This window comes from Rhinatrema bivittatum, chromosome 15 (genome assembly GCF_901001135.1).
Source record: "Rhinatrema bivittatum chromosome 15, aRhiBiv1.1, whole genome shotgun sequence".
Taxonomy (NCBI): domain Eukaryota; kingdom Metazoa; phylum Chordata; class Amphibia; order Gymnophiona; family Rhinatrematidae; genus Rhinatrema; species Rhinatrema bivittatum.
The window spans coordinates 63,278,690-63,292,090 of NC_042629.1; the positions used below are offsets into that span (position 1 = coordinate 63,278,690).

At 43.6% G+C, this 13,401-nt stretch overlaps 1 protein-coding gene across 1 annotated transcript in view; it reads right to left on the reverse strand.

Annotated features, from left to right (window-relative positions):
• Window positions 1-2,251: 2,251 nt before the first annotated feature.
• Window positions 2,252-13,401, reverse strand: part of LOC115076530 (ATP-dependent RNA helicase DDX19A) — a 28,163-nt gene continuing 17,013 nt past the window's right edge. Inside the window, exons 7-12 of the mRNA XM_029578070.1 lie at window positions 10,712-10,826; window positions 10,344-10,521; window positions 9,164-9,401; window positions 8,660-8,822; window positions 8,076-8,267; window positions 2,252-4,453 (exon numbers count right to left, since the gene is read on the reverse strand). Coding sequence (XP_029433930.1) covers window positions 4,392-4,453; window positions 8,076-8,267; window positions 8,660-8,822; window positions 9,164-9,401; window positions 10,344-10,521; window positions 10,712-10,826 — 948 coding nt within the window. The 3' untranslated portion in view covers window positions 2,252-4,391. The remainder of the gene's footprint in view (window positions 4,454-8,075; window positions 8,268-8,659; window positions 8,823-9,163; window positions 9,402-10,343; window positions 10,522-10,711; window positions 10,827-13,401) is intronic.

Sequence of the window (13,401 nt, forward strand, 5' to 3'; positions counted from 1 at the left end):
AACATGCCCTTTCATTACAGCCCAGGGCATGTTACAAATCCACACACAATAAAAAAAAAGGAAATATATTTCTAATTTATTAAAGATTATTATTGTATAGAATCCTGTAGGTCTGGCCTGATATGCCAGCTGTCCCAGAACTGCTTTAGAGCTTTCTCTAAGAGGTGCCATGCTCAGATCAAACCAGTGGTCCATCCAAGCACAGCATCTTGTCCTTGACCATGGCCAATCCAAATCCTTTGGAAGTATCCTCAAGATCCCTTCCCTAGTGCCCTTTGCCAGCTGTAGGTGGTGGCAATACCCATGCCTGCTTAGCTAATATGCAGGTTCATGGACCTCTTCTCCAGAAACTTGTGCAAACCTTTTTCTAAATCTAGGCAGGAGGCGGTATCCTTAGCCACAAACCAGCAAAACAAGCTTAGTCTCTGCTGACTGCAGGGCTTTGCAACCATGTGTAGCAGTCACGGTCCACTAGACCTTGGACTGCTGTCTGACAGGTGTTGGAAATTCTTGCTGCATGTTGCTGGGGAGGTTGACTGCATGGGGGAAGGCCATACCCGCTGGATGGCCTCCAAATACTGGCCGCTGGAACTGTGAAGAAAAATGGCAGGCAGGAACGGGAAAAGAGAAAGTCCATCCCGCAGCACACACCACACTGCAGGGCCCATGCATTTTAGGATTTGATCTAACTTTTTGAGGCATGCCAATCTTTTCCACTTCTTTTTAAGCTGTCGCAGCAATTTTCTGCTAGGAGAAGTCAACCGTCTGTTTGAAAGAAACTTGTGCTTATTTGATGTAAAGGCTGAATTCAAAAGGCTCATGAAAATGGTTTTAAAAGTACATTTCAATAGGAATATGGTAATAATAATAAAAGTACTGTAATTTGGTTGTCAGAAAAACAAGTCTGACATTTTCAGATTTCTGCCACAGCTAATCCAGCTCTCCCCATGACAAAATTACAGTCCATGACATCATTTCCCCACTGGATGTTGTACCAATGGCTGCACTTTGTTTAAAAAAAAATATACCAGCAAAACTCCCAAGGCTTAAAAGCATTCAACCAAAGCCAGAGAAGCAATTTTTTACTTAAGGCAGCAGTGCTGTCAAATCATTGCTTAATTGAAGTCTGCAGTGTAAGGGAGCAAATTAAAAACACACTCCTCAGGTTTGATTTAGAAAGCAGAATATACATTTAAATAAATAACAGACCTGGCCTGGTCACAATCCTAATTAAAACTTTCTCAAGTTCAAGAGATTACCAGGGAATAGGCACTCATGGGTTTATAGGAAACTACCAGTTTTAGCTTTCAGAACAGAGGTCTGGTTTTCAGGATTTCCAGAGGACATCGTGCATGCAGATATCTCTCACACAGATTCCTCATAGAAATCCTGAAAACCATACCAGTTTGCAGCCCTTGGGAACCAGATTTGAGCAACCGGTAGGTTTGCCCAAGACAACAAATTCAAGGAGGGACCACAAGGTACTGCTTGCTTGGGATCCAATTCCTACTATTTTCTCAGATGCAAGAAAAATCTTTTTTTTTTTTGAAAGCTTAAAAAGAAAAATTTTCCATGGAAAGGTTTCCTTATGCTGCTGCTGCTGTTACACTCCTTCTAGCAAAATATAAACAAACATATTGACTAGAGGTGGGGGATGCACCATCAAAAAGTCCATTTCTTTTGACCTTACCAATGATCATGCATCTTTTGTTCACCTTTTAAGAGGATGCCCATAATTATAGAAACATAATGGCAAAAAGGACCATGTAGCCTATCTAATCTGCCCATCCACACAGCTGCTTAACTCTAATCTCTCTCTCATTCCCTCATCACCTGGGCCAAAAAGTGAGCTGGAATTTCATTTCCCTATTGAAAACATTTTGTTTTAAATCCTGCTTCTAAATGTACAAGGTTTGCCTTCTTGACAGAGGGACCTGTCTGGACTACATGCAAATTAGCAGCAGCTTTAGTATAGGTAAGACTAGAAGCACAGTTATAAGTTTTTCATCGCTCGTGTAATTTAGGTAAACAATTAAAAAAAAAAAAAAGATACATAAAGAACCTGGATAAGAATTTAATGCTCCAGTACATTCTAATTCTCCATCTACTGGAGGCCATTTTTGTCTTACAATTTATTTTATTACACGGAAAAAAGAATGCATAAAATGACCATTCGCAAGTCGTATTGGGGAGAGGGCAAAAGTATATGAGAGGATGTCTGTTTAATGAAAGCAATAGTGCCCATGCAGAGTTCTGGTATAGTTTCTTTATTACAATTCAGATACAAAGGAAAAAGCACACGGGAGCAGAAGAGGGGAGGACGGTCCCACCCACTGACCTGCCATAAACACAGTCACTCCCTACTGGTGAAAATTAGGCAACTGCAATTTAACGTCCACTCAACACCCATTCATTTTAAAGCCACTTTAAATAGGTTCCAATAGCAGAATAAAAATAGATTCAAGCCCCATCATATAAAAGTTCAATTTATAATCATTTTCATGAAAGCATTTATACAAATTGATAAAAGGGTGCTCAAGTTTCCTAAAACTTTAGGTACATTTAAAATGAGCTTTATTTATTTTTTTTTACTTGGTAAAAGGATCCATGCTCCTGTTTCATAACAGAATAAATGATGGCCAAAGAAAAAGCAGGGCACACTGAACTTTGAAAAGTTTTAATTTGACTGGGTTCTGTTAAAGCGCAGAGAGAGTGTGACAAGTCAGCCAACGTGGCCAGAGGCTCCTCCCTGCCCCCTCCCCCCAAAATTAAAAAAAAAACCTCTCTCTCAAATATACCCAATCCCATTTCTTTCAGGCTTATCTACACACCATGATCTTTTACTGAAAAAAAGGACCCCTCATGAAAAGCCAACATATGAAGGATGATTAAAAACAGCAAAATCGTACTTTGCTTACCAATGCCTTTGTACTAGCGAGCAAGTGAATGGTTCCACAGAAGTCTCATATGGACTGTAGTTTGGATGTTACTGGGTTACTCTATCTAATTTTAAGGGAAGGGGGAAATAGGCCACAGGTTTGTATTGCACACTTGACCCTAAAATACATGCCAAAGTCAGCAGCAGTTACTTTGATTTCTAAAGGAGAGTAAGGGAGGGCATGACGCTTCACCGACAGGACCATGAAAGCCTGTCCCCAGCGGCTGACTACAGATCTCCCCCACTGCTCACAGGCAGAAAAATCACTTTCTGCACAATCTAATGCTCAAGAGGAGGATCGCTCTACCCCGGGGCCAAATTTAGAAAGCTGGTCCTTTAGTCATTCACTGAGAAGGGGGGGTAGGGCTGGCAGGGCTCAGCTCTATTCTCTTCTCCTTTAAAAACTTTTGCCCCGATGCAATCTGGGAGTTCTGATTTCAGAGCTTCCCTGTTAAGGAAGGCAAAGGCAAGAATAAATACAAAAGGAGGACTACGGTGGCTGAGAAAATGGCAATTTGAAATCAAGTTGTAGGCACTCTCAAACCAGTCCTTGAACTCTGCCCAGCCAGACTGATTTTCAGAATCGCCATAACAAACATGCCCGAGAGCATCTGCATACAATATGAACATTTGTTGTGGAGATTCAGATTGCTGAGCGGGTCTGAAGGTCCAGGTTGAGAAGGAGTACTGTATGTGTGGATCTCATTCTTAACAAAACAACCCCCAAACCTAATTGCTGCCCTTAGCCTCCCAAGATAACCGGCCCTGTTTTTAGGCTTTCGCCTGGGATACCAGCTGGCACAAAATGTCGCCATCCAAACCATAACGCACCAAATGGAAGCAGCACCGTACCTCGTCATTAAATAACGCACACGGACCCGAAAAACCCTGCCCTGGGTGGAAGGCAAACCAACACAAGGTGCCGGCTTCCCTGACCCCCACCCAAAGACAGCATGGGCAGAGAAAGGCCGAGCCCCATCCCCAAATCTCAAATTGCAGAAACCGCAAGCAACTGCTTTTTACTTTTCAAATCAAAGTTCTTCCGTTTCCCTTGGCCTTTTGTATGTTTTATGAGGACAAGGATGATTTAACATGAAAAAAAAAAAAAAGATTTATTTTCCCAATTAAAAATAAACGAAAGTGTCTATTTCCTGGACATTGGCTGAATATCCATTTTCTTTTTTTTTTGGCAAGGAGTTATTTCTTAGAATTTAAACCATTTCCCTAGATTAAGGCTCAACTGAGAAATGTCAAACGCTTCCATGTACTTGACCTTTTCTCCCCTTCCAATGGCAAAAGTTGCGTTTTCCCAACTGCAGCTCCTGAAATGAGGTAACTTCAGCGACTTCCTCGTCCTGTGTCCGACAGGCAGCTGCAGCGCGATGCACCCCGGTCCGTTGGTACTGGCTTTTAGGTTTTGACCACAGAAGAGGAAGCGGGCGGCTCTCCCGTTTCAGTTGGCAATTTTCTCAATTTCATCCAAATCGTCGGTATCTAGTTTCTCTATTTTCTTATCTGCGTGGGAAGAACCAACGAGAGAGGGGATAGGTAAACTAGGCCAATGGGTGTCCAAACCCAGTGGCGATGGGTTAAGTCCCTCTCTGCCACCAGCTGCAGGTACAAGACACCTCCCACCTCGCTACAGGGAATCCTGCTGCTTTGTGAGAGAACCCTGTCCCCCAGTAAAAAAAAAAGTGGGGACTGGCCCTGCATTTCTTTTCTCACAATAATAATGTTACTGTACACGATCCCTGCAATGACTTGCCACAGAAGGCTGCAAGGTTAGTACCATCTGTTTTAAAGTCCTGCCTCTCCTGTCCGATATGTAATTTTATAGGCAGATGATGCTTCTAACTGGAATCCAGTAATCCTGCCACAGTGGGAGCCAGGCTTCCCATAGTCACTACAGGGAGAGGCCCTCTGTATGGGAACTGCACAAACGTTACCATAGGCAGTTCATGCCCATTGCCATCACCAAAGTACTGCATTCAAATATTTAAAAAGAAAGACCTGATTTTTGAAACCGGTTTTCAAAATCACAGCCTATACCACTGTACATAGTGATTCCAGGGTATTCACTGCAATTCTTCATACCTGTTGTAAGTCCTCTAAGGAAGGCAAGAGCAAGCTCTCCACTTGTAAGAAAATCAAATATATATTAAAAATGTAAATACTAACACACAAATCTGATAAGAGAGACTTAAAACTTGATGCTCTTAACAGTTTCACATCATGTAGCAAGATCAGTTCCTGGGCCATGCTACTATTTTGTATATAGGAGCAAAGGACGTCGTTTTTTTTAGGGGGGAGGGGGTCAGAGATAGCTTTGGGGTTCTGCATTTAAACACAAGAGGAGAGGGACGGATTCGGCTAGGGTCACTGGCATTTTTACACTTCAAAGAGCGAGTCAAGGAGTCATCTCGCTCTGTTAATCTGCATATTGATCTGCTACATTTGTGCGTTAGCCCCGTTCAGTCACGCTCCACAGAGTAAATTTGTACTGCCTTTTTGGGACATTTAATGGAGAAATTACTTACCTGATAATTTCATTTTCCTTAGTGTAGACAGAAGGATTCAGGACCAGTGGGTTTATGCTCTCCTACCAGCAGATGGATTCAGAGCAAGCTCATTACTATATAACCCTGGAGTGACCCCAATCTGCCAGTATTGTCTTCAAAAGCAATTGTGGACAGACTAGCAAAAAAAAAACAAACCAAAAAACCAAACTTGATTAAAACATGACTAAAAACAGGCAACCATAACTGTACTCAACCAACAAGAAACACTGAACTTACGTAAAATTGTAGGTACCCCAAGCAAGGGACTGGATGAACGGGATTCGCATCCCCACAGGAAGACTATTAACACACTCATACAGCAGAGACTGCATCCACACGTGCATCTACCTTTGGGAAACGGAAGCGCTCTCTCACCCCTGAATCCAGAGGGTACAGGCCCTTTGGAAATAACTTCAATCAATTATAGAATAGCTTCCAAAAAACAAGAGGCTTTACGCAAGGGAAACCAAACTAGGATTTCTCTTTGGCTCAGAAATGGAATCTGCCCAGAACTCCAAGCATCGTCAAGGTATGGGAAAAACAGAGCTGGCAGTTCTCTATACAGCTATATACAGTTCTATACAGCTCCAATCCGGGGGGGGTGTGTCTCATCCTCAAGAGAGGCCGGACCGGTGCCATCCTCCGAGCCAGCCTGAGCTCCAATCCAGAGGACCTGCTGCCGCTTGAGGGACACTGTGGTGCTGAAAAAAGGTAGATGCATCCAGACCGAGAGGCATCTGAGGACTACATACTGAGCCGCCTTCCCCTGCTGAGGAAGTTAGGGAAGGGCCAAGGTCAGGCACCCCACCTGAGATGTTTTCAACCAGACCACATTTGGCTGGGAAGAACCAGGCTTAGCCAAAAACAGAGGAAGACAAGACACTCAGCTTCCAAGCAGCTCGCGTCCCAGGAAGGAAACGCCTGCAAAGAACAGGAACGTATGATAGTGCAAAAACAAGGCCCTTAGGCTTCTGAGGCACAGGCACTTATTATGGCCGACAATGCACTGAGCGGCAGCCGGAGGAGTACGTCTAGCTGCTTTCTGCCTCTTTTTTTTTTCGTTTTGAGATATATGCACTCAATTAGGCACCCAAAAATTGCGTCCAAGACTTATATGCGCACATCTCAGCGCTCAACTTTGTGCCTAAAAATTAGGCATCCAAGACTTATGTGCACACACCTAGGCGCTCACTCTGACAACCAAAATGAGGGCGCACAAAAAATCTCAAGCACACAGTGCCACTTGAGTGCTTACGGAAGCGAATGGCCACTAGGTGGTGCTTAATGTGGGTGCTCAAAATTCAAGGCTTTACTGTGCACCCAAGAACTGAGCGCACAGCGAGACGCATATGCCGGACCAACAAGCCAGTAGAGGGCAGCCTCCTTAAGTGCTCAAGCAGCCATTACAGCCTATCACACTGCGCGCAGCAAAAAGCCTCAGGAGCATGGCCTAGCCTACAGAGACTGGTCAACCCAAGCTGCCCACATCCCTCGACCTCCCATGCCGAGCTCAGAGACCGGGTGGGAGAAGGAAACCCTGTACAGTAAAATCTCCCACTAAGTCTGTGTGTGTGTGTATATGTATATATATATATATGGTTTTTTTTTAAACTTAGAAGAGCTAAGCCTTACCTGGCTGAGCACAGAGACTGTCTTTGGCTGCAGGGGGCAGAGGGCAATTGCCGTCACCGCCACACTCAGCTTCTTGCACCTGTTGCCTTTTAGCTGCTCAAGCAGTGAAGTCCACGCCAGCAAAACCAGCTACTGGATGACCAAAGCACACCTCTGAAGGACCACGGAAATCACTTCAGGAATTCTCAACTGGGGGAGGGACCTTTATGTATCACCACAGGAGTGCGGGGCTTTCTTATCCTTAATTTAGATTTCAAATTTCTCCTTCCAAAAAACTATAAGCAATCCCCATAGGGAGATGCACATCCACCATCTGCTGGAGACGGAGAATACTGGCAGGCTGGGGTCAATGCAACACTATATATATACTGTGATGTCAGCTTGCTCAGTCTCCATCTGCTGTCAGGGGAGCATAAACCCACTGGTCGTGAGTTCCTCTGAATATACGCTAGGAAAAGATTTCACTTTCTTAGGGTGTGCATTCTTTATCTCACAAACAATTGTGCCTGAGCAATGTCAACAAAATATGGGTGAGCATATCTGTACGCTGTGTAAAAAAAACAAAAAACGACTCTAGAACACTGTGCTTAGGTAATAGTAAGCGTGCAGCTGAACAATTTGTTTGCCTTTATGTCCTACAAAATGTACATGCACCATCAGTGGCTGAGAAAAGGCTCAATGCCAGTGGGGGCGGCTCTGACTCTCCAGGTGTAAATGCATTTTTTCCTGTCATTTTTGATGGGCCCTTACACTAGTGTAGCTGTAAAATGTTTGACATCTTAGCGAAATAATAGAGGAACTTTTCTAACAGGTATGCTAAAGTCAAGCACACATGGTTTTCCATTAAGCGATATATGGACTGTTCCCCACAGCTGCTTATGGAACTTTTAACTTCCATTGCATTCACCTGCCCCCTTTCAAGCTAGAACAAAGAAAGAAGCACGTACTGAAGTGTTCTTGGATTCGCGTTAAGATGTTCAGACTGTGTTTGCTGTCCACCATGTTAATTGCCAATCCTCGCTTCCCAAAACGGCCAGTGCGTCCGATTCGGTGCAGGTAGGTCTCGTTGTCTGGGTTACCATCTTTATCCACAGGAAGGTCGAAGTTAATAACTACAGAAACCTGCTCAACGTCAATGCCTGTGGGAGACAGGAAAGGTTTTCCCCAATGGCTCCATTTGGAACTAATGCTCCATTACATTTATTAAAATTACTAACGAAAAATGCCTGGCGTTGCTTGGGAAGTCTGCAAGCTTGTATGCGTGCACGAGAGATAGGGCTTCACAAACAGTGTGACCAACACAAGCCATATATTATATAGTGCAAGGAGATTATATAGCAACATACAGTGGGGATCAGCGCTTGCACTTCAAAACAGGTGACATCATAAAAATTATTTACACAACACTCTGGGCACTGTTTAATAAAAATCATGGGAGATGCCTTTCGTTTTACAGAAGCATTGCCTTGTGACACTAAAAGCTGACCGAAGCCTCACTCAAACTAAGGCCAGAAAAGCCAGTCTGACTTACCTCGGGCGCAGACGTTGGTGGTTACCAGCACTTTCTCTTTGCCTCCACGGAAACGCTCGATCACGGCAGCTCGCTGTTCTACCATCATTTCGCCGTTCAGCAGTGCCACCTGGTGGCCTTCCTTTGACAGCTCGGCTGCCAACCAACTGGCCGTCTTCCTGGTCTGAACAGAAAAAAAAAAAAAAAGGATTCAAACCATAAAGCAGCGGGAGGTGAAGTGGGGTGAACTCCTGCGCCCAGCTTGTCCCTTCCCACCCACCTCACTCACACCGCCCATGAGCTTACTACCAGCTAAGAGATCAAGCATTACCTGCATGGAAAAAATCTTCATTGGTTTAAATACATTAAGGCTTTCCTCAGACACAAAATGGTAGAAATCCTTTAGTACATCTGGCCCAATGTGCTCACTCCTAGACAAGGAAGGGCAAGAGTCCTGTCTCCGGGGAAAGGAAGAAGAGGGCTTCACTGAAATCCACTCCCCTTATTTTCCGATGGTTAACTTACATGACAGAAGATCATGGCTTGTGCAATAGTGATTGCCCCATAGATGTTGCAGAGAGCCTGGAACTTCTCCTCCCGGTTATTGCACAGCACATAATATTGTTTAATGGTGTCCAAAGTCTCTTCCTCTCTCTTCAATTTGATAATATTTGGATCGGGAACCATTTTTTGAGCAAATTTCCACACGGAGTCCTCAAAGGTGGCAGAAAAGAGTAGCATCTGGCAATCTTTGGGCAACATCCTGCAGAGGAGAGAGAGGGCAAAGGGTAATCACCAATTGCATCCTCCCAGACTGAGAATCCAGTGGTCAAAAATCAGGGCCCTGCATTAAGGATGTGTATTCGTTATTTGCTTTTGGGTTTTTTTTTTATCGCGCACCAAATCGAAATAGTCTGCACTATTTAGAAAACAAAAAGTAACAAGAATAAAAAAGAAAAAAACCACACAATAAAAAGGAATATAAATTTTTTTCTGGCTGTACAACCTTAGCCTGCATCCTCTCAGACCAAGGACTCAACGGGCAGGAATCAGAGTAAGAGAGAAAAATGACAGCAGATAAAGACCAAATGGGCCGATTCTGTAAATTGCGCTCGGCCGTGCGCCCTGTTTAACACGGGTTTGGCTGCGTGTTTTCAAGAGGCGTCTATTACCCCTTATACTGTACAGGATTTAGTGCCTCGAAAACGCGCAGCCAAACCCCCAGAAAACTAATAGCGCACATCACGTGCAATTGCACGTTGATGAGGCTATTAGTCAGTCACCCGGGATTCAGAAAGTAAAATGTGCGGCCAATCCGCATAATCCAGCCCGGAAATGCGTACAGAAAAGCAGAAAATACTAACCAATTGCTGTCAGCGGGTTCGGAAAACAGACGCTCGTAAAATTGAGCCCTGGCTTCCTGAACCTGCTGACAGAGCCACCTCTCCTGCGGCCAAGGAGGCGCTAGGGGGCACATAATCGTCCCTAGTGCACCTCCTCATTTAAATATAGGATCGCGCGCCCAGGAGAGGTGGCTGGCTGCGCATTAGGAGAGTGGGCCTTCAACGCGGAGTGCCCGCTCTCCTGCGAGCCTCTCTGTATCGGGCTGAAAATGGCCTTGCAGAAAGTTGTTTAGGGTTGGCATCCTCGGAAAGCAAAGCTCCAGCGGGCAGGAGTTTGTCCCTAAGATCAGACAGTTCCTCACCTCTGAATGCGGATACTCTGGTCCTGGTGGCCTTGAGTTGCTATCATCACATCTGCCTCATCCAGCACGAACACTTTGATCTTCTTGGGGTCTATAAATTTCAGCTTAGAACACCAGTCCAGGACAGTGCCAGGTGTGCCAATCACAATATGCTCCGAAATCTTCTGACCTCGCTCCACTGTGCGCAACCACAGAAAGAAAAAGCAAAAATCAACCAGATGGCGCACAGAGCTGGAGGAGATTATAATAAGAGAATTGCTTCTGAAACTGCACTGGAAGGATTTATGTCCCATTGTATTACAATGATCATTTTCAGGATAAAATGGGAACCAAATTTTCTATCTTTATCTGGATTCTTGGATACTCACATTTATTTCCTCGGACCGCATATTCTAATTTCAGTTCAGGATAAAACTTTCCCATTTGTTCGATTACTTTTCCAGTCTGAAGGGCCAACTCATATGTTGGGGATAGACATAAACACTATGGAGACAGGAGAGAGAATGAGACGCTTTAAACGAAAGCCAGACTGCTGCTCAACATTTCAGAAATGCACACAGCTGGTAGGAATATCCATGTTTATCCGTTACAAATCATTAGTACTAAGTTATTCATCTTGAAAGTCCTTTAAACAATAACTTTGCAATTCTATTCAACTACCGGGGGAAGCCACAATTGCAACAGCATGACAAATTACCTCCAACAGAATGATGATCATATTGGTTTATACAGAGGAGCAATTGTGTTAGTTTACTGTAGGTGGAGACACCTCATAGACAAACAGATTTACTGAGGCATAAGCTTTCCAGGATAAGATGCATCTGACTAAGTGGATTTTTACCCTCAAAAGCTTATGCCTCAATTCATTTATTCTGTTCTTCAATAAAGTGCCACCAGCCTCTGTGTCATTTTTGGTTAATGCAACATTTGCTGGCATGTGTGATCTCAGAACCAACATGAAGCAATCTGATCCAGAAAAAAAAAAAAAAAGAGTGGGTGGGTATCAGATCAGGAGAAATATGGGCCAGCTGGATTCAATCTGAAGGACTTCAAAGGGGCGTGGGATAAACACTGTGGATCCATAAAGTCTAGAGGACATGAATGAAGAGTGGGTGGCTCACGGGAATGACGGCTACTACCTGGAGATAATACCCTTATTCAATAAACATACACACGGTTAATGCGACTCCAACATTGCTCTAACCTTCAACGGCAAGAGGAAACGTGGAAAAAAAGGATTTGCATTCACAAAAAAGAGGGGAGTAGCTTGCTTGTTACGGCGATTACTACCCCAAACCAAATAAGCCTGATCACTTTCAATGCATATCCAGCATAACACTCTGCTTCAACAACAGGGGGGGAATGAAGAAAAGTGGATCTATATACAGACAACAACCAACAAGACTGAATTACATAGTCTGGGTAAACAAATAAGCATGGGTGTAGCTTGCTTATTGCAGCAGTTACTACCCCTAACTAATTAAGCTAGATATTTCACTTAGATGCAGTTCCAACATTGCTCTCTACATTAATGGTGGGGGTGGAAGGGAAATAGAACCAAAAGGTTACTAAGAGCCAAGAGTAACAGATAAGTATGAGAAAAAAAAAAGTGCAAAACTTACTGGGCAGACTGGATGAGCCGTTTGGTCTTCTTCTGCCTTCATTTCTATGTTTCTATAAAGAACCTTAAAATTTTGCTAATCATGGCCACTCCCAAAGTTTCAGAAGAATTAGAGCAGCAGCTCCCAACTATCCTCATGATCCCAGAAGTAGTCAGAGTTTTAAGGTACTCACATTAAATATATACGAGAGCAGTTTCCATATACTGTGTCTCCAATGTATGCAAATATATCTCCAACATATTAATTGTGGATATTCTGAAAACCTGACTCACTGCAGGGTCATGAGCCAAGCTGAACTGGAAGAATTAAAAAAACAAACATTTTTTCTAAAAGTAGGAGTTTGCTATGGCTTGCTATATGTAATGCTGAAGTACTAAGCCATAAACAGAGGATGCAGCTTGTCAACCAATTACAGCTACAACAGAAGCTCCTAGAAGACAGCCATTACTAATGGAGTGCTCAATCGGTGTAAGCTGTCTGTTAAGATCAACATTGGTGGCTTTAGATTAAAACAAGAATGGCAACAACCAAGAGGCTTATTAAAACATTTCACTGCTGCTCAGCACCACAGGCTCTGGGGACAGTTACTATCAAAAGATGAACAAGTAGTCACATCAAAATGAATAGGACCTTTCAGAGTATATTGGAAATTCTTCAGGTTTCCCACAAAAGGGGGAGTGATTTCAGTATTATGATGTTCTAGTGAAGTGTGCGAGACCTCCAATAAGGGCAAGAGAAAGTGCAGTGTGTCAAAATATTAGCCTTATCTCATCACAAAGATATTTCAACCATCCGAGGGAGCTTGAAACACCTCTCTGTAGACCTGTATGACTTAGAAGCAAACATCTGGCACCTGCAAATATTACTTAACGAAAAGAAAAGGGTGAGTGGGGTTTATTTTTGGCCTAAAAATAAAGTTTGGAAAGTCCAAAATTAGGCTGAATTCTTGTGCTCCCCCTTATGCTTTCCGCACAATCTAATCCTGCCTTTAGAACATCGCTAGGCCTGTGCCACATCGCAACGGCTTTTACAATTAAGTCATTCCAAAACTGCATTACACACAGAACCCTATACTCCCACCCAACTAGCCTTAAAAACAATTTCCTGCAGATCACAAGGCTCTGGAGATATCTGCGCGGCAGAGTCACTTATGTTGATCATTGGGGTGTTGAAGGTTAGATTTCTGACAATTGCACTACAAGGGCAGACAGACAATTACATAATTAGTATGTGTGTGTTCCAATTATAAAGGTGTTATCATCAGAGGCACTTTGTAGATCCACTGAACCATTATTACCCAAGTCAAATAATTAACATGTGCAGTGCCTTTCTCTTCCTCCACATTCTCGGGAAGCAAAGTGGGGAAAAGAAGAAGCAAAGCAGAAAGGATTCTCCTGTTCCCCCGGGCTACGAATTCAGATCCCGAGACTTCTGGT